We start from the raw sequence: 16,859 nt of genomic DNA on the forward strand, positions 1-16,859 counted from the left end.
GTCTGAACATCAAAAATATATAGAAAAAGCTTGAAAATGATTATCTGAGAATCTGAAAAATTAAATCACAAGTCAGAAATTAAATATACTGTAGCTGACTATCAAAATTAACACAATTTCTATTGCTTGACAGGGCCTTGAGGATCCAATCCAAGGGTCCTCAAGGGTCAAAATTTACGATGTAGGCAAATGTAGGAATACAACGTTTATTCTCCCACATTTTACTACATTACAACTCACCAAATTATGAAAGTTACAATTTTCCAAAACTGTTTTTTGGACAAGATAGGCTTTGTTTCCTTAAGAATTCTATGTAAACAATTTGTTTAAAGTAAACTTCCATTTAGCTGTATAAAAGTCAGGCAAAATCAACAAACAAGATGTTTGTGATTTCAGCAGCCATATATAAACGTTTGTACATAGATGCAACTTCTTAGAAAGGACACTAACCCTGATGTCACACATACCATAAACCCAAATCAATGTATAATGTCTTTTTGCAACCCTTGTTCATTATGCTATTGCATTCATACCCTTTGTACTGTAAGCTTGATGTTGGTGTTTGGTATGTTTCAGTGTGAAAAAAAAATGTGAAACTCTCTGTTGGACTTTTTCTCAATATCATTATTGTCCAACATGGTGCTTTGACCAGTGTTGTCAGGTGAAGACAGTGGAGGAAGTGACCATACTCTGTCACCTGAGGAAAGGCTCCCAATGAGGAGATCTAGTACCAGAGACAAAAACAGAAGAAGTGGAACATGTTTCTTACTGACGGCAGGTGATTACACATGTTCTACAGATGGAGGGATCAGGAAAGGTATGGATATCTTTTGTCCCGTAAAGACACACACAGTATCAATGGCATAAGCCTGACCCCAGCCAGAGCTTAGTTAAGTTATTCACATCACAACAAAAGTATGAACTGAAATGAATAATTGTAGTCTAGCCCACAGAACTCCCAAGGGAGACACAATTTCAGTATTTTTGAGAAAACATATCTCTATACTAGCTCTGACATTTTGATAAACATAAACAGGTACTCCAATGGTTTGCTATCATGTCACATGGACAAACTAACCGACAGGATCCAAAAGTCTCCATCTCATACTGTATAATACTTTTAAGCTTCAAACTAACTGGGCCATAAGGAGGATAAAGAAAAAAACTAACCTTGGTATTTTACATTCAGCATCATCCACGGTATGGTCAGGGTGTTGACTCATTAATCCCTCAGAGCACAAGCAGAAGACAAGTATAGTTTGATGAGATGGATGCTGTTTTCCCCTTGCTATAAATTGCTTTTATTCTTGTGTCTGGTGGTCAATAATGCATAATAGCTTGAGGCAAAGTTTAAAGCACCTGTATCCTGCAGAGCTGCAACACACCGTATTTCATTTGCACAGAAATTCGTGATAAAAAATATGGTGATAAACAAATTATTGAAGATATTGCACAATTCTTTATTTTACTAGTTTTCTCTCAATACAATATTTTCAGATTCACTTGTTACACTTAAACCTTTTAACTGGTCTTGCGATGCAAATTAACTGCCTTCTAATATGAAAGCCATCACTAACTTTTCAAAATAAAAGTTATCACGACCTTCCTATACAGTAGGTTTTAATATTTTAGATGTAAATATGAATTACACACTTCAACATCCTAGGTGAAGTACAGATGCGAAGACTTAAACACCTTACTATACAAAGCCCTGACAAATGGACAGCCTTATACAGGGATAATGTAGTTGTGAGAAAAACAACAGCTCTTAACATGTCTGCAATTTATTTTGTGCATGAAGCATTGTGTAATGCATTGAGCTTTGCAGAAAACTGATTATAATATAGGTACAGACGTAGTGAGGGAGAACTAGAAATTCTGCTTATTTCTCTGAGGGGAATTTACATTCTAATAATCCAAAGCTCTCTGTTTGTTCTTTCTTTAGTGTGCGTCTTCATTTGTACTCTGTTCAGAAAGGCATTAAAACCACAGCAAATGGCTGTTGAAACAAAGAAAGAGCACTGGCCGTGTTATAAGTGTCTTTAGTTATATTAAAATAAAAAGACACACTTGCTTAATATTATTTTCCTATTTCTTTTTATAGGGCAAAACATAACGTTGTGAAAAAAAATAAATTTGAAAATGACTGTCAATCTTTTAGTTGTCCAAGAATCAAAATATTATCCAAATTAAATTGATCATTTAGCTATCTCAGTCGTTAAATTTGAATTTATTCTGGAATATCAGAGTCCATTAAATCTTTGCTAATTATGTACTATTAGGAGATAATTGCTTAAAGTGTTAGTAATCCTACATTCTGAAGCAAAGTGCCCACATAGATCAGGTCTTGGGTGATAGCAAGAATCTATTTATATAAGAGAACTGAGAAATGCTCATGCACTTTAATTTTGCTTGGAGAACAGCTGGCTGCAAAACAAAAGACTAAACATTGTTTTTGTAACTTTAGTTTTCAAGTGACAAAATGACAGCTCATTTTTCACAATTATAAGAAATATATGATTTATTTAATTAAAAAATACATGCAACTACAAGTAATTTCTGTTCATAAGACAAGGTGTTAAAAAGTTCTAAATATTCTGTCAAGCCTTCATTGCCTGTCCCATCTTTTTCTAATAGAACAGAGTCCTATACATAACCATGGCATGTATCTGTTTCAGTAGATGTACAGTATATGACACAGTAAGTAGTCTATATAGAACATCGACAAAGAGCAAACAAAGGAAGCATGATAACAAAATTGTATACAAAAGTGATTTATTTTAAAAAAGTGAATAAGTGGAAGGAACTTGAGTGGTGCCTAAGAAAAGAACAAAACCAAATGGATCTAGCTAATTCAGTGAGGTCTAACCTAACTAACCCAAACAAACAAAAACCAAAAGGCCTTCAGCGTCTTCATGCATCCTAACTTCCGTACACTGAACTAACCAGAACCAAAATAAATGAGTGGCACACGCCCCTAACCTGGTGTGTCTAGACAGAAAACAAACCTACAGTACGTGTGCATAATGTAATCCGACGACCTTATCTACAGTATACCTTTTCCCCTGGTGTTCAACAAGGTCACAGTTAACAATAACACGACACGAGTGAACCAATTGCACAATGGTGGAAAACAGGTAATTACGAAGAAAATACACGAGCAAGGAATAGGATAACAAATGAGCACAAGCAAGGTAAAAATGAAAGTATCAAGTGCAGGCAAGGTAATACAAAACACAGGTAATCAAAACCAATAAACAAATGAAAACGAAGCTAACAATGAACAAACACGAACACTAGTGAGCAAATGCGAACATAAGCCAAAGCTAACCGAAGTTGAGCAAAAAGCTAACTGAAGTTGAGCAGAAAAGTAATGGAGTTGAAACATCTTCAGGTATTTGAACTTTAGGTCTGGTTGCTGATTGGCCAGAAGTTGACTGATGATGATGTCACAACTGCAGTGATGGTGTACAGTAGTGATGGACCAATGGGGATTCAGGAAGCGGAAAAAAATAACAAAAACACGGACACACACAGAGACATACAGTACACATACAGATATTAGAAAGTATGTGTTGCTGGCCACCAGATATTGAAATGTGAAGCTTTATATGCAAGGGAGTGCATCCAGACCCTTGACTGGATTGTAGAGCACAGACTGTACCTATTGGCACAGATTGAGTAGCATGGCTTGCAGGTTGTCAAGCCATTACACAGTGGCAGTGAGTCTATAGTAGTGGTGGAAAAATGTTATGCTGCAAAAGAGGGAAATAGAGTTAATTTGGGGATCCTTGGCTCTGCTCACCAAACAACAGTGACTCCCATTGCTGGCCAGATTCCTGCAGAGCTCTGCTGTATCAGTGGTGGCTGTGACAGTCCTCCAGTTGGTACTTAACCTCCACTGTTTCTGTTCACAGTGTGACAAGAGTCAACTCATCTGTTACATTGTGTCTTCTTCAGCTCTCTGGAGCAGCATATGCCTGAACTGGAGAATGACTAAAAGTGCAGACTGGAATTTAGAATTAGAAAGAATACTTAAGAGGAATAGTTTTGAGGATAAAAAGAATGCTAACCCACAGGATTGTTGTATTTAGTAATACAAAATCAAGGATCTGAAAAAACAAAAGTCTCTGAATTATCCTGCATTTGTAGATGCAGTGTAGCATATTTTAAATAAAAATGTGATTAGTAAGAACTGTATTAGGTAATTTCACTAAGAGTGGATAAACAAAAACCCACACGACACCCTTTCCCATTATAAAGTGTAAGGAAGAAAGCATATTACAGCCATTTCTGCTTTCCCCTAGTTTTAATAGTTTCATGAAAAGTACAGTACAAAGAAGTGCAAGAAGGGACACAAATGGACTACACAAACAAATGTCAGGAAAATATAAATTTGTGGTATTCAGTTTGGACTTATTTACATAAGAACTCCAGGTATTTCTGTAACAGTTCATTAAGCCCTTACACATTTGTAAAATATATTCCACATTGTGACATTAGATGTGACATTAAAACTGTCTACCAGTGGCAGTTTTTTAAAACCTGCACATACAATTTCAAGGATAATATCTTTCCCAAATAACAGGTTACCAGCCATTAGAGAAGGGCCTTTAAGAAACACTGATACACTACTGCATACAAGTAGATTCTGAAGCTTTGCAATTGTGCGCCTGAACACTCAGACTATAAATAACAATATTCTGAAATCCTGAACTAAAGATATCTCAAATGGCATTTCATGTTAGTCAACAAAAGTGTTGATTGTCACAGTATTATCTTTTGACAACTCTAATGCCATTGAGTTATATTGTGGGCTACTGGCAAAATCAAAGCATTTATCAATAGTTTTATTAAGAAGAATGCTTATTAAAATGGGTTTGATTGCAGAGTCAGCACTGAAGTTTCAGTGGCTAAGAACACAAATGGGAAAAGCTGCCTACCCATCAGCATGAGAGAGGACAAAGATCGGACCACAGACTGTTATTATTGATGCGTTCAATCCATCCGAGCCACTCGCCCTCTGAAGTGTATTTAAGCAGGGTCTTCATTTTCATTTTCAGCTTTAATGGCTGTTGTTTTCTTTTAGAGGACTTGTATTAAACAGTTTCAAATGCTTGATATTTTTGTTTTGTTTTTTGACCTGTGAAACTTCAGTGGATTGATATTTAAAACAGAAAAAAGTAAAAATTAGAGCACAGATGAACATTATAGAAATTATATACTAAAAGAGACACTTTTCCCTTTTACAGTATACATTATTTTCTGATAACCCATTTACTACTGCTAATACAACTGCATATATATATTTTATAAACCTACAGTGTTAATTATAGTACATTTCAGGTGTCACTTATTTTACATGACATTATTTTAAATATATCTTCCTTAATATCATATTTAAAGCACACACCTTAAGTTACAAAACATCTGCTTCTTAGACAAGCCTAATTAAGCTTGTCTTAAATATCATGTTTGCTTTAAATTACTTTGAATTATTTCTGAAATCAATGTGGTTTTCCTGTAGTGGATTTTTTACCACACTAGTTCTTATGTAAAGAAGGTCCTAAACTGATGCTGAGTGCATATATACTGTAGTTAATTAAATAATATTGGAAGTACATAAGATTGTCTATATTCTCCATATAATTCTGCTAATATACAGTACATTTTGGTTATATATAAAAATTACATTTTCTGTCAAATATGCACAATATATTATTATTTAAAAAGTCATGAAAAAGTATCACAACTTTATGCAACAATTAAAGAAAATGATTGATGGGTGGATGATATTTTTGTCCATTAATTAACATGAGAACAAATTTCTATTTAATGAACAAGTAACATAGAATTAGTCATCAAATTATATGTTTGTGCTTGTATGTTTGTGTGCTCTGTGATGGGCTGACCTCCCATTCAGAGCATAGTTCCACCTTGTCTGCTATGCATCCAGAATGGATTTGCGTGATCCTTGCCAGAAGAAGTGGTTTTCAGGCAATGGATGGATTAAATAAAATTGAATTTTTTGAGTATAACTAGTTAAAAAATATCCTGGAAAGGTAAATGTTTTATTTCAGAGATTGACTGACAATCACTTCACAAATACAAATAGCTTTAGAGTTTTAACATTTTTAGATATTTAAATATTAAAATGTAATATTTAAAAATAAAAATAAACATATATTTCTTATTATAAAGTAATAATATAATTAACACTTCAGCATGTTAATTAATGGACATTTGTAAATGAAGAACTGAAAACACATTCTACCGATAAATGCATGAACTATAGTGTTGCATTGTGTCCTGTGTCTTGTTCAATTTTCTTGGCTGACTCCAACTTATGTCTTGTGCATTTTCTTGCATAAAGGATATGAAAAATCCAGAAGCTTAAACAACATAGCTGGCTTGGCTGGTAATGCTCTGAGACTGTCTCCAGTTACTTCACCCTACAGCTCACCTTGTCCACTGAGACGTTCTCGATCTCCCATTCCATCAATCTTGTAAAGCTAGACTGCATCAATAAGCCTGGTAGAGTCCATTCAATTATTGTAACTGCATAATGGAAGTGATTCAATGTAGAATTAAAACTAGATACTGCTAGTCCAGTATAAAATGTGCATGCTGTAAACTGTAAATATTAGGAAATAATTGTTTTGTTAATGGAAGATCCCTATCTTTGGCTTTCAATGTGATTAAAATAGTGTTTCACCATTATTTCCTGATAGCCCCGCATTATGGCAATAAAAGAACATTTAGTGGCTCTCTATATGGCCAGTATATTGAATAACAAATGTATTTATTCAGGGAGATTATGTATATACTTCTATTTAGAAAAAAAAATGTGCTTCCAAATGATATCACTCCATTGGACCTCATGTCTGTGACTTTTATTCATTATGAAGATGTCTGGAATCCCGTCTTGACTCACACGCGCACCCTCCCAAAACTCGGGCCAGATCATTTTTGCATGGATCATCCTGTTTCATCGTCTGAAAGCGGTGTTGCACAACAATTTATTCTGGATGCAGATGGCACTGGACATGTGTGTGCATTGTACCATTCGCTAAAAAAGTGCATTGGCCAACTGTTTTTGCATGTGGAAAAATAGTTTGTGACTGGTATGCTGTTCTACTGCGAATCCAAATGTGGCAGGGTTATAGAATTGAGGTTTTCCGGTTGTTTACATGCAGATAACTGCAAAGAGATTGTCTTTACTGGTTACACGCAAGCAGAGGCCAGCTCTCTTTCTTAATGGCTTGGGGAAGGCACAGTCATGACAGAAAGGTAACATTGACATCCTGGCTTGCATTTTAAGATGATGTAGACAGCAACAACATTTGTGATTTTCAGTGGTTAATGACTTTTAGTTGTGTATATGGGGGTAATTCAACATTTTCCCCCCAGACAATCTTCTGAAAACACATTACTTAATAAAAAACACACCTTTTTAAGACTCACAGTACATGGTAGCAACAAAACTTTAGTTTGTTAATTAAGGTTTTTTTAATCTAACACACGTTCCAAACAAAAACACATGATCAATACAGTGTCATTTTATTTGCTGAAAAAACACAAAGATTAAATATATTATTTTTTATTGTTTATTTTCCTAATGACAATCCCACCATTACTCAAGAGTATGCACTTCACAAATATTGTTCTTTCATATACGTATTCTAAATTTATAATTCTGATACAAGATATACTATAACAGGTGAGTTGAAATGACATTAAAAGAGCACATTTGGTGTATTTCCTCTTAATTAGTTTTGAGAAATGATCACTACACTCTACTCAAAAGCATAAAGAGCCTTTGATCCATCAGTTTCAAAAGTGAAACCTTTCAGATATGAGGTATGTCCTTACAGGAAATGACCCTGTAACCATTGAATTGGACCTCATTTGACTATATCTAAAGAATATAATCAATTAATTATATTGCTGTGCTTCACAAAAAATGAAAGAACTTAAACTCTAATTAGCATAGCATGTTGAACCTCCAACTTGGAATCTGATTGGCCTTATCCTAAGCCTATTGTAGCAGCAACAGGGTTGCTTAGCAACTAGCAACTAGCACATTCTCAGATGTGGTTTTAAATACTTCAATGATTTATACTTAATGAATTGTACATTTCTACCATCATAGCTTTCTTTAAGAACACAGTTATGTTCAATGCATATCATAGGTTTTCACAATAACTTAAGCATATAAAACATTTGCTATATCTCAATACAACTGCATCTACTTCATATCTTGTATGTAATTCAACTGCATTAATCTGTTGAATTACCCCTTATGTGATGTTGAGGATATAAAGTTTACATTTACATAAAATATATAAATATATATATATACAGAGAGTTATATATAAATATATACATACGTACTGTTATATGATAGCTGTTGTACAGTAATATAAATTTAACCCTGTAGCATGAACCTGCATGTCATTAATCTTGTATAATATTATATATTATCCCAAATATACATTTCTGATATTTAGAGATGTACATTGTTTATATTTTGTTGATGTCTTCAGAGATATTTATTTTACCAAGGCCAATAGCAAAGGAATTAATAAAATATTGGTGCTGCTGTTATTGACCACAGTGCTAAACAGTATTTATCATGGATTAACATCAAAATGGACATTGGATTTTAACCATAACCAGGACTGTTGTGGAAGGACTTCTGCTCAGAGAGAAAAGGTTCACACGGATATTGCCTCAGGGGATGGTCACTGGGAAGATGGATGGATTGAGCCCAACCCCACAAAGAGAAAAAACACGAACAGACTTTGTACGGCTACTGCTGCAACAGGCAAATATCAGCCTCCAGCAGCCCAACACTGGGACACTGAACAACAGCAACATATGAATTTGTAAATATTAACCTGCACGTGGGCTACTGAAATCTATCACCTGTGAGCTGAGGCTGAGTCAGATTGTGGAATTCAAAGTCATCATTGACATTGTGTTTAAAACCTAAATACCTAACTCTATTATCCATGAAATCCCTGCAATAAGTCTACACTGTAGTGCTGTAGATGTATACAATTAAGGCACATCATTAGAAGCAAGAAAAGATCAAAACATGTGCTGAGATTAATAAATGTGACATCTGGTCATGAATACTTTATTTTCTTTAGTATCTGGGTGAATTCATTGCTCTTCTATGCTTTGTGATATCTTTTTCTGTTCCAGTTACACATCCAAAAGGAAAAAAATTGTGAGGATTAAGAGGTTTTCATTTTTCTTGACAGTCTAAGAAGACCTAGTTGTGACGCATCAAAATAAAACCCCCCATTGCACTTACAATATGAAAGGGCAGCCCTTTAGGATCTGTGCTCATCAGGACAGGCAGGGAGTTTTCTTTGTTTCTTTTAAATAAGATCCATCTCATCACATTCGGGTATCCTTTCTGTGCAGGTCTCTTCTCTTTGTAGAAAATGATACAGTATCTCTGATAATTTCTTTGGTAAACTAGTAAAAACAAAAACTGCCATGTTTTGGTTTGACCAATTTTCTATGTACACTGTACATATACTCTACTTGGTAATTTGCATTATCTTACTACCGATGCCTTTCCTCCTATCGGATGGAAACAATTCCATCAGAGGTGTACAACCTGTGGGCCGCAAGCATCTCTCAGAGACACACAGTGTGACAAAAGTACAGTATATCAAATATTCAAACACAGACAGTTCCTTAAAAAGTCACAGCCACATACAAACACATAAAAATAAAGCAGAAACCTTTCATGATTTTTTGATGAGGTGTTGTGTGTAGTGTCATTTCAAGAATGATTGGAAACTACAAACAAGACCTATGTCCTAGTTTAGCTTGCCCATTCCTCCATTGAACACAGAAACTGTAGCTCAATGACTGTCTTGCAAGGAAGGCTGAAAACAGTGAGGACTGTTAGTTGCAGATATTCCTCGTACAAAAATCATCCTTGTATTTGGCAAGTTTATTAGAACACTTCCGGAGCATGATGCTGACCACATCACCTCAACCTCCAGTGTCGAATGGTTGAGAAAAATAGTGGCCCTTGCCCTTCATTCCCCATGGGCCTTTATGGCCTGAAAGCTATGGGGACATATTAGAACACTTCAATGACTGCCTGTTTTTTACTTGTAAGCATATGAAATATGATTAATTTAAAAGTAAAAGAAAAACTACCGGTATTCATCTGTAAAATGCATTTGACTTTAAAGAAGGTTGTTGGTAACTTTTAAGAAGTGTCTTGGTAACCCTCAAACAATGAATGTAATAATACTGTGCTTTATTTTTATAGCACCTTTAAAAGAGTTCATCTCACAGCACTTAATACACTTATCAAGAGAAAATAATAATAATGTTAATACAATAATTATATGAATTAGTACATTAGTAAAATATATTAATTCATTTTAAATATTAAATATGTAATTAAATAGCAAAGTCAGTAAAACAAAGCACACAAAAGAAAAAAGCAATCACAAATGTAAAGCTGTAAAGCACTTTGAGTAGAGTGTTCTGAAAAGCGCTATATAAGTGTAAGCAATTATTATTATTAAACACCTTCTAAATAAGTCAATTTTCAGGTTAGATCTAAAAAACCTTATGTGGTGGAGTTCTTTTATGCTTGGTTATGTGAGTCAACAGATAACCTAATCACATAAAAAACATGTAGAGCCTTTACCATAAGCAAAAGGATTTTAAAATCAACCTGAATTCTTAGAGGAAGCCACTGAAAGGATTCAAAGAATGTTGTGATGTGATTATTTGTGATCATCAATCCATAAACAGGTGTTTTTTCCAACCAACAGTGAAAAAGTTTACCTGCTAAAGAGACTGAAAGAATGATACATACTGCAGTCTGGCAATGTTTCTAAGATGGAAATGTTTTTACAGTATTCTGTAAAGGAAATTTAGAAATCAAAATTGAATAAGGATCATTATTTTACTCTTTGTGGACAAAAAAAAAACATGATTGGAGATTTTCATATTGTAAGAAGGTAATCAAATATCACTTCTTAGAAATGATGAACACGACTTTAGCTATGTTTCAGTTTAAAGTAAAATGTGTTTGGAAAAATCTATTTAATTTCTACAGTATGACACTTGATGCTTTCTTGTGGGTGGAGTTCAATATCATAATAGGCGTTCTTTAAAAATTCACACTTCTGTATTCCTTTGTTACCAGTTAGTGCATGGAACTATCCAGTTTCAACACCTCACCTTCTACAGAAAACCAAGATCATTTAATGATTTGTTCTTCTAACATAAAATTACAGACATGAATAAGAGACAAAACGCAAGTGGTACCAGAATGCACTGCGACTTTAGTAATATTTTGATGTATTAAAATTATTTCAGAAATGGCTAACTCTGTCCTTATGAACACAGGGCCCACAGGATTCCCTTTCATGTGTATTCTTTTAAATTTGGTGATCACAGGTGAATTTGATCTGCAAGCAAGTGAATATTCAATTGTTGTTGTCACAGAAAGTTGTTTTTATAATTTACTACCAATTTCTACCACATTATTCATTTTATTATAAGCACAGTCAGCCTGCTTGTGTACTTTCTTCCCATTCCTTTAATCTGTGTTCTTATAAACCTCCTAGGAACCCTTAAAATGATATATTTGTATCTAAATGAAATGTGTATATTTTGCAAATATTCTCTAAAGTATCTATATTTCTGTTTGTGTTGTGGAGATACTGGTCTGATTATTTGTCTATTTCTGGATCATTGTAGTCAAATGCTGTGCTGCTTCTGTTTGTTCCACCTTGTTTCAAAAGCTGATTTTCAGGATTATTTGTGTTGCGTGGTGCCATGAATGTAGGGGCAATTCCCAATCGCAGTTGTGTAATGTAGACATGTTGTTATCAATCTAAGGTGCATGCACAACCCCTGATGATATGAAATCAAAATGTAAGGAAAAAAACCCCATCGGAAAAAATAAGAATAAAACAAATTCAAACTGGGAAATAATATGGAACACATTAATCATATAACAATGTGGTTTTGTTTCTTTCATAGTATTTAAATCAGTCTAGTTTTAGTTGAACAAATTCAATTAACCTCTTAGGATTGTAGTACAAAGAATGTAGTATGCTGTATTCGCACAGGCACAAGTATGGATAACTACAGCAACTTTTCACGTCTAGCGTTAAGCAAGAAACATCCTTCAATCTATTTAACAGAAATTGCAGATTAAAAATTATAAAGAACGTAGACTTTTGCCAGACACTTATCCACATTCTGTAAAACGTACTAAAAATAAAAATAGGTTTTGAAAAAAATAAACGTGTAATAATAGCCATAGTGCAACCTTGCTGTCCACCATTGATAAATACTGATGCATTACTGCATGAGATTTTTGATTCAAAACCACAAAGGAATTCTAGGGATAAAGGTAGTGTATTCACCAGATGGTTATCTTACAGAACTGAGGTAAGGGCACAGTTTATAATAACCAGTTATATTGCCTATAATCAGCAAAACTATGATAAGTCAGAAACAGTTTTAAGAATTGTATTAATCATTAATAAATTCCAGGAAACTAATCACTTATTTATGCACACATCAGTCAAACATTTATGAACACATTAGAAGCAAATATTACTATTGCTGATTTACATCTCTCAGAAAGACCACTAAGGAATTAGGCTATTACTGTCTTTGTGACTGTTCTCAATGTTCAGTCCTGCTTCTTCTGATTATGTGTTATTGTATTACCTTTTTCCTCCATTTTCTTCACCCATTTGTTCATTGTGTGGTTTAATACATTCTGAACATGGTTTCACGGAGGCATCTTATCTCTCCCATTTTAACTGACTATCTTTCCTACTATTGCTATGGAAACAGTTCCCAAGTCAAAAAGATGTAAACAGCTGGGGATGAAATATATTTTTACAGGGAAGAAGTCTCATGAGATTTGCACGTCTGTTTTTCATGGGAGTCTTGGAAAACACACACTCTAGTGGACGGGGAGGGGGGTGAAATTTTAAAAGTACATAACTCTTGATCCTTAATTTCTAGTGCTACTCTGACTACTGAACATTTTTTCTATTTTTATGTAAGTAAATAAGTAATTTGCAAATTCCACATGACATACAGTAGTGTTCTTCTTGAATTTCACTAAAGTATCTCATAACACATTTGTACTGTATATTTCCACTGTGAACAGTAATAACAAACAGAAAATACTATACATTACAGTATACCAGGATATCAAATTATATATCATAATAATAATCAGTGGAATATTATTTATACAGTATGTAAATCCTATAACAAGAACAGTTGACATGTGATTACTGCTGTCTTCAATTAGTTTTCCAATTATTTTAATTGGGGATTTGAGCTAAAGAAAACAAACATTTTCACATACTAATTGCCTGGAGATTGTCTTTCTTTAATGTTTTTTGGGGAAAATAACATTTATCGATACAATCAACACTAGAAAAGTAATTTCCCTGTGCATAATTATAATTACAGGAAAATGTGAAGTTAGTACTGATATGTGGAAGCTACTAGAATTGAAAGAGCAGGTGTAGTCTTAATGTGCAACCAAATGTAGTGAAATACTGAATTTCATTCACAAATTCCTTTTCAATTCACCAGGTGCATTTCTGGTCAAAGTAGCAGAAAGTTCTTTATGTAATTTTATATCATGTCCTTATTTGATACCTGCCAGTGTCTTTTACCAGGCATGTTCATCATTTTTGGCTGGGATTATGGAGCTGTTTTCTAGATGTCATCAGGATCTGGACATCTTCCTTCACCGATGCCAACTAGAGCACGCTAACAGTGCCTGGAACATCAGCACATCCCAAAGCTTCCTGGAGCAGCTGTTATCACCTGCGTGACATTGACTGAAAAGCTTTGAGAGGACCTTGAACATCAGCTGAAATCTCATCTGTCATCACCACAGAGTGTTTGGTAACTACAGGAGTGAGAGTAAGTACCTCATGTACTGTCTTGATCCAATCTCTTATTCTATAAATGAGGCACTGTATAGCCTGAAGTGTGATTAGCAGGTATCAAACATGGCAGTGATTACTGAAAATTAGTTAATTCCCCAGAGATGACAGATCCCTTTAATTAGTACATGTTGGCCTGCTAATTTACCAAATGTGTGATTCCATATTAGATTTCTTTAAATTTTGTAAATTAAAACAAACAAAATGATTAAATACAAAACACAGTCACAGTCTTTCCCGTTATTAGTGCCCGAAATGGCTTTGTAATTAAAGAAATATGTTACTGAAGAATGTTGTTCTTATTGTACTGCAGATCTTAAATTCAAATCTATAATTCCATCCTTGAGAAGGAAGGACCTTCAAACAGTATTATTTCTGCATTTCCCAAAATATTATAAGTATTACAAATGCATTCTTGCATTAACTGGTTCTCTAAAAAGGCTTCAAAGTGAGCAATTTCAAGTAGGGATCTCAATGCAAGAAATAGTTCTGTGTAGGAGCAGCATGGTGAAACATGACCATCATTCTTTACAATAAGAAATTATGAAAAAACATAATTCGCTAAGATGGAATAGGAGGAATGCACAGCCCAGATAAACTCACCATCATCCTTACAATATTTCTAAAAAGGAAACTATACATTTGTCACAGGAAATTATGACTGTTCATAATTGACAATGTATAATAAATACAGTGCCTTGAAAAAATATTCAAACCTTTCCGAATGTGAAATTATGTGGAGATACAAATGATGCATACACTTGTTTCAACTTATGATTATATAAGACCAAGACACTTTGTTTTGGCCCTAACAAACTGAACTGGAAATATGTGGTTAGATTGTTGAACTTCAATAAGAAGGTAAAATAAATAAAGACATCTAGAAAAACTTTATCAAGGTTTTGCTGCAACTGGAAAAAAACCTGCTGGATTTTATAGGCCTTAATTGTTTGATAGGAGATTTGTTTTATGTTTGTTTTTCAGTCCCATTCAGAATGTGGGATGATTAGATGACATGTAGGGATGGGGTTTAAATTTTTTAAAGATTCAGGGAATATAAAAAGCATTGTTTTTGAGCAAGTTTTTATTATAAAGTAAAAGATCTCCTTAGGGGTTTCATTAATTGGGACCTCACTGAAACATCTGCACATACAGTAAACCATCAGAGGGAAATGGAGAATAACATACACTTGCTATAAAGACTGGACGCCTGCTCTGAAGGTTAATTAAATTTTAATGATGCCTAACCCCTTACAATGTAAACAAATAAAAAGGTAGCCTTGGATGTTATACAGCTTTTTGGCATCTTTGGTAACATCTGTTTTATAATGGCTAGGTGTTGAAATATTTTAATAAGATAGACAGCTGACACAGAAAATGGCTTTAATAATAACACCTTAAATTATCTTTAACTTAATTCAAAGTAAGTAGATCAAGAGAGCATGTAAAATAGAACTTTTCACATTTAATATAGAAATTTGGGATTTGTAAAGTGAAACAGAACTGAAAAAAAAAACATTGTATGTATACAGTATACAGTACTGTATATACAATATCTTTGTCTTTAATGAGGGTGAAAATGTGTTTAAAGTCCTTTTCATTATGCTTTATCTTGCTGGTCGCATAGTGTCCTGTCTATAATGTATAAAGGGAGAAATTGTATTATGTTAAATGAGTCACCCATCCAATGTTGTTCAGAATTAAATTCGGGGCATTCAGAGCAAGTGAAGCAGAAACCTACTCTCTTGTGGATTCTGAGCTGAAACCACTGCTAGTTTACATCTTGCCTCAAATGCGCTTTTTACCCCATTAGGTTCCTTTACTTCAGTCTTCAATTAATTGATTTTAAACCCAGACCTCTCTTCAGCTCTTGTAAATAAACAAAACAATGATAAAGTTTTGAATTCACATTTTTGAGTATGTGCTTTTGTCTGCTACTGTTTTCTCATTGTGTCCCCATGAGACTGGAGTTTAATAGTCTTTGTTTTCAATAGCTACTGTATAAATGATTCTCTCTAGTGTTGTTTGGCTTTGTATGTTATTTTGCTTTGTCAACCTGACTGGATTCCATTCAGTAGCCACCAGTAATGAAAGAAAATTTAAATTTAACATTGTTATTAGATAGAAATGTCTGAAGTCATATCAACTGTTTTCCATAAGATTATCATCAAATTACATTTTCATTTACATTTCAATTACATTTTAAAGATGGTAATGATTCTGTAAATGTATTTCTAAAAAAAACACCATTCAGATATGTTAAAGATGCACTGGAGGGGTAGGTATGCAAGTTCTTTATTCTCTGGCATTGCTCTGGTGAAAGAGTGACGAATCATAGACAGACTAGGACAAAAAATATTTATTAACAAGAAAATTACACAAAACTAAATGACATCCAGTGAGATATTGGTCTTAATAGCCCTATAATCTGAAAAATGTATATATTGTAACGCATATGGCCGACAGGTACTGTGTAAGAGCCGGCTTACCAGAGCGGGGACGTCGCCGCCCTTCCCTGTGATAGCAGGACTACAGCCCCTGGGCTGTGGAGAGGTCTCTCTTTAGCTCACCAGGCTGGGTCCCTGTTCAGTGACGCGGGAGTCCCGGGTTCAAGCCCCCAACAGTGCGGGGCTGACCTAATGCAGCAAGGGCGCCCACCTGAACTCCCGTTGCGTTATATTGGTGTCAGAAGCGGGGTGAGATAGCCCTTCGCCGGGGACGGAGAGTTAAGCGGGGGAGAGTGTGGAATCACTTAATTAGAATCTGGTCTCCAAGATTGAAACAAGGTCTTCTCACCTGGCATACTTCTTCTTCATTCCTGCTCTCTGTTCCCTTCTTCCTTCTAATTACTCCTATGTCTCCTTATCCTGTCTTTCT

At 34.5% G+C, this 16,859-nt stretch overlaps 1 protein-coding gene and 1 long non-coding RNA gene across 4 annotated transcripts in view; both read left to right on the forward strand.

The window, feature by feature from the left end:
• The window catches only part of kcnc2 (potassium voltage-gated channel, Shaw-related subfamily, member 2), a 91,628-nt gene extending 83,656 nt beyond the window's left edge, over positions 1–7,972 (forward strand). The window contains exons 3-4 of one of the 3 annotated variants that reach the window (XM_088647326.1): positions 653–817; positions 4,891–7,972. In XM_088647326.1, coding sequence (XP_088503452.1) covers positions 653–817; positions 4,891–4,955 — 230 coding nt within the window. In that variant the 3' untranslated portion in view covers positions 4,956–7,972. The remainder of the gene's footprint in view (positions 1–652; positions 818–4,890) is intronic. The other 2 variants (XM_088647327.1, XM_088647325.1) reach the window with 2 other exon arrangements.
• Positions 7,973–8,888: 916 nt separating this feature from the next.
• On the forward strand, positions 8,889–11,977 carry LOC148654689 (uncharacterized). The gene is made up of 2 exons (XR_015941512.1): positions 8,889–10,797; positions 10,915–11,977. It is a non-coding gene; the product is annotated as an uncharacterized LOC148654689 (long non-coding RNA).
• Positions 11,978–16,859: the final 4,882 nt, after the last annotated feature.

Source organism: Lepisosteus platostomus, chromosome 9, assembly GCF_059453375.1.
Source record: "Lepisosteus platostomus isolate fLepPlt1 chromosome 9, fLepPlt1.hap1, whole genome shotgun sequence".
Classification (NCBI taxonomy): Eukaryota; Metazoa; Chordata; class Actinopteri; order Semionotiformes; family Lepisosteidae; genus Lepisosteus; species Lepisosteus platostomus.